This window comes from Mesoplodon densirostris, chromosome 3 (assembly GCF_025265405.1).
Source record: "Mesoplodon densirostris isolate mMesDen1 chromosome 3, mMesDen1 primary haplotype, whole genome shotgun sequence".
In the NCBI taxonomy this organism is placed as follows: domain Eukaryota; kingdom Metazoa; phylum Chordata; class Mammalia; order Artiodactyla; family Ziphiidae; genus Mesoplodon; species Mesoplodon densirostris.
The window spans coordinates 46,001,180-46,005,667 of NC_082663.1; the positions used below are offsets into that span (position 1 = coordinate 46,001,180).

General features: G+C 50.6%; 1 protein-coding gene across 1 annotated transcript; it reads left to right on the forward strand.

Moving 5' to 3' along the window:
- The first annotated feature begins 2,024 nt into the window (after positions 1–2,024).
- Positions 2,025–4,285, forward strand: LOC132485216 (ribosomal RNA processing protein 1 homolog B-like). Its single transcript, XM_060091707.1, is given in 2 exon segments — positions 2,025–4,104; positions 4,106–4,285. Coding segments are annotated over 2 exon segments (2,178 nt in total). The 5' UTR covers positions 2,025–2,043; the 3' UTR covers positions 4,223–4,285.
- The last annotated feature ends 203 nt before the right edge of the window (positions 4,286–4,488 follow it).

Sequence of the window (4,488 nt, forward strand, 5' to 3'; positions counted from 1 at the left end):
ACAGCACAAAGACGCCTTCAGAAGTAACAGACTAGAACGCTCTATTAAAGGTCTCATGATGTATTTTCTACTCACCCTCAGAATACAGAAAGCTTTTGTTTCTAGTTGATTTTGCAGCTCTCTCAGTGCTTAGTCCAGTGTGTGAGCTGCCTAGGGTTGCATGTTTTATATTTAGGAGATATTCTCTCCTCGTATTCATTGGATTTAGCTGATTGTTTGTAATCTGTCTGACTCATGCTTGATCTAATTTATATTTTTATTGTAAACGCTTGAGAATCTTACATAATCATTTTCTCTGCCATACTGTTGCTAGCATTATTTTTAAATCAAATTTTCTACAGGACAGTAACGTTTAAATTATTGCATTCAAAGTATTCTTATGGAAAGAAATTCAGAGAACACTATGTATGGAGATCTGATGGATTACTTGATACTTCCATTTGTTAGTTCTCTTGAGGGAAAAAACCCCTAATTTTCTGCAATCACTCTGTCAGCTCTCAATTTGCATTAATGTGATAAGCGTCTCAGTATTGAATTGGGTTCCATTTTATGTGCACCATTTAAGTCTGTGAACAAAGAACATTACACCAACCTCAATTCCAACTTTAGGAGATTTCAATTAACATGAGTACGTTACTTCTGAGAATCGCCCATATCTCAGGGCCGTGCAGTGCAGACCTTACTGTGCTGTTCTTCTGTTGGTTTCAATCTGTGAAGAACTCGGGACCCTCACTTCCCTGCCTCCACTGGCCTCTTGCTGCCCGGATGGTTTTCCTTCTCCTCTGGCAGCTCCTGCTCTGCCTCGTCTCTTGTTCTTAGGCTCATCTTCCTCGACCTAGGCATGGATTTCGACAATTCCTTAACTTCAATCCTAGACCTCCTTCTCATTCACTGCATAGTCTCTCTCTAGGCAATATCATCCATTTCCATGGCTTCAAAGACACCTATGTGTAGATGATGTATAGATGCCTTTTTTTTTCCTTTTTCTTCCAACCTTTCATCTGAGCGCCAGGCTTAAATATCCAGTGCCTACATGTATCTCCACTTGGATGATTCAAGGAGAACTCAAACTCAATATGTCTAAAACTGAATTCATGATTGTCCCTCCATATCTACATGTAGCTGGGGAACCTCTGTGCAAATTCCTTTGGGTTTGTGTTCTCCCTTGGCTTTTATGAGTTGTGGGATGAGACTCTCTTTAACCATTACTGGACCACTGAAGGAAACGCTAAAGGAAATGCTTTCCCAAGCTGGAAAAGGGTGAAGCAGAAGGACAGGTGCGGTTGGTGCCTGTCCCACATATTCTTACCTGTCCCAAAGTCACTTGCAGAGGGTTCCTATGTATGCCAATGACTTCCATTGCCTCTCTGTCTGAGTGCTTTCTGTACACCCAAAGCAGTACTTCAGGAAAGTTGGGAAGGTTGGGGATTTAATACCCTGGGAACAACTCTTAATCAAAATGAAATTGGAGTTGGTAGATGAATATCCCAGTTTCCTCACCTCTTGGAAGGAGAATTTGAGCTGTGTTTCTCACCTTCTTCCAAAGGTCCCCAGCAGGCTCGGATCCATGGCCCACAGCAATAACCCACCCATTAATGCACACTTTACTGGTTTTCCATTATTTCCTCTCTCACTTCCTCACTCCTCCCCTGAGCTTCTTGGTATCATCTCCAAAATAAGTGATTTTTCACAGAATTATTTTATTGGGATGTGCTTTTGAGGAAACTCAGACTAAAGCATTCAGTATCACTGAGGACCAACAGCCCACAGTGATGATCTCTTGCTTCCCTTTCCTCCAGTTAACATGTTTTGACTAAACTCTGTATGGGTGAGGTCGCTGAGCATGCCCTTACCCAGCATTTGGGCATTTGGTCATGGAAACAGCACACAAAAGTGAGCTGGTGTGTTTGGCTGAAGAGTGTACATGTGAGTTTCTTGGCATTAGGTATAATCATTAGTAAAAGAACCTTAAAAAGGTAAGTAACCACGGCGGCTGGCGCTCGGCGGTGGCGGGCTGCGGCCGGGGATGCTCCAACGGGCACGATGGCCCCCGCCATGCAGCTGGCCGAGATCCAGTTCGCTCAGCGGCTGGCGTCCCACGAGAAGGGCATCCGGGATCGGGCGGTGAAGAAGCTGCACCAGTATATCGGCGTGAAGACGCAGAGGGAGACGGGAGGTTTCAGCCAAGAAGAACTTCTAAAAATATGGAAAGGGCTCTGCTATTGCATGTGGGTGCAGGATGAACCCCTGCTACAGGAGGAGCTAGCGAGCACTCTTTCCCACCTCATCCATGTTGTTAACAACTCAGAGGCCCAGCACCTGTTCATCCAGACCTTCTGGCAAACCGTGAACCGGGAGTGGCCAGACATCAACGGGCTGCGCCTGGACAAGTATCACATGCTGATCCGTCTGGTCCTGAGGCAGTCCTTTGAAGTTCTGAAGCGAAACGGCTGGGAAGAAAGCCGAATCAAGCTCTTCCTGGACGTCTTGATGAAGGAGATCCTACATCCTGAGAGTCAGTCTCCGAACGCAGTGAAATTCCACTTCATTGATATTTATCTGGATGAACTGTCCAAGGTGGGAGGGAGAGAGCTGCTGGCCGATCAGAACCTCAAGTTTATTGACCCATTCTGCAAGGTGGCCGCCAAGACTAAGGACCAGACTCTGGTACAGACTATAGCTAGGGGTGTTTTTGAAGTCATTGTAGATCAGTCTCCTTTTGCACCTGAAGAGACGGTCGAGGAACAGAAAACCAGAGTGGGTGACAGTGACCTCTCTGAGGAAGAGACATCTGGAAATGAGATGACATGGAGAAAAGCAATCAGTAGAAAGAAAACAGCACTGGGCAGATATCACTCCAGAAAAGAGGGAGTCGGTGAGGAAGGCAGACGGGACGGCAGAGGAAGCGTGGAGGACACCGGGCTGCTTTTCCAGTTTGACTCCAAGGCAGTTGCTGACCGACTCCTGGAAATAACCAACAGGAAGAACATCCCTCCCTTCAACAGGAAACGTCTCTCCAAGCTAATCAAAAAATTCCAAGATCTTTCTGAAGGCAGTATCTCTCACCTCAGTTTTGCTGAGGACACTTCTGCTGACGAAGATGACCAAACCCTCAGTCAAGGGAGGCATAAGAAGAAAGGGAACAAACTTCTGGAGAAAACAGACATGGAAAGAGGGAAAGGAACCAAGTTCTCTCCTGCTGAGAAAGAGGAGAGTGCAGGCAGTATTCCAAAGAGAAAAAGGAAAAAGAAGAAGAACCGCCTCTGGCCTGAACACTTACGGCCCAGTGGTGAGGCCATGTGCCCGGAGCAGAATGGCAGCCGGCAGCCTGAGTCCGGTCCCGGAAGAGCCCAGGAGGCGAGTGCGGCTGAGCTGGGGACGGTGGCCACATCCTGCCCCCGGGAGCAGAGTGGCTTGGAGCACGCCTCCGTGCACAGCAGGAGGAAACGACTGAGGAGGAGGAGCCTGAGGGTCCAGGTGGAGAGCCTGGAGGGAGCGGTCCCGGCTGGTGGCGCCCCAGTCCTGAAGAGGAAGCGGGAGCTCGGGGCCCTCCTGGTCAACGGCAGCGGCCCGCCCACGCTGGCCTGGCCCCTGCCCCAGAGGGAGGGCCCTCCAGCGAGCCCAGCAGACGGAGGGGACTGCCCTGCCATCCTGCCCCAGGGCGGGAAAGTGAAGAAAAGGAGCGGGGAGTCCGGCGGCCTTGACCTCTACCACCTGTCTGCTCAGAAAGCTGCCATTTTGAAAAAGAGGAAGAAAATGAAAGAGATGTCAAAGTTGGCGGAGCACAGAGGGGTCAAGCTCGTCCAGGCTCTGGGGAGCAGTGGGGCGCTCAGCCCTTTGAAGAAGCAGCTGAGGACCCAGAAGGACTTCGTGAAGTTTGACGCCTCGTCCTCCCCGAAGCCCCTGTTCTTCAGGAAGGCCAAAGGCAGCGGGGCCGCCACCTCGCCAGGCCCCGGGATGCAGCCACACAGGACGCCGTCCAGCTCCAAGAAGGTGACGTTCGGGCTGAGCAGGAACACGACGGCAGAATTCAAGAAGATGGACAAGAGCATCTTGGTCAGTCCCACGGGCCCCTCCAGGGTGGCCTTCAACCCCGAGCAGAGACCCCCTCCACGGGGTGCTGAAGACCCCCAGCAGCTCGCCGGCCAGCACACCCCTGGGCACCAAGAAGCCGCTGGCCAGCACGCCAAAGAGGAGGCCGACGGCTGTAGACTTCTTCTAGGGTAGTCAGTCCTTTCACAGACTGCTTTTATACAGAGTATTCTATAAATTATAACGTTTTAAAGGTGGGGCCTTTTTATTGTTTTATAAATTCCCATGAGTTGTGTGTACGAGGTCCTGGGTGAGCCACGGGGCCGCGGGCGCCTGGGTTGAGCTTCTGCTGCAGACGACGTTCGTGCTCGAGCTCTCCACTCCCCGGGTGTTCCCAGCTGTGGGCGACCTCAGGGCCCCCCACCGTGGCGGCGAGGCCCGTGGGCTGAGAGCACG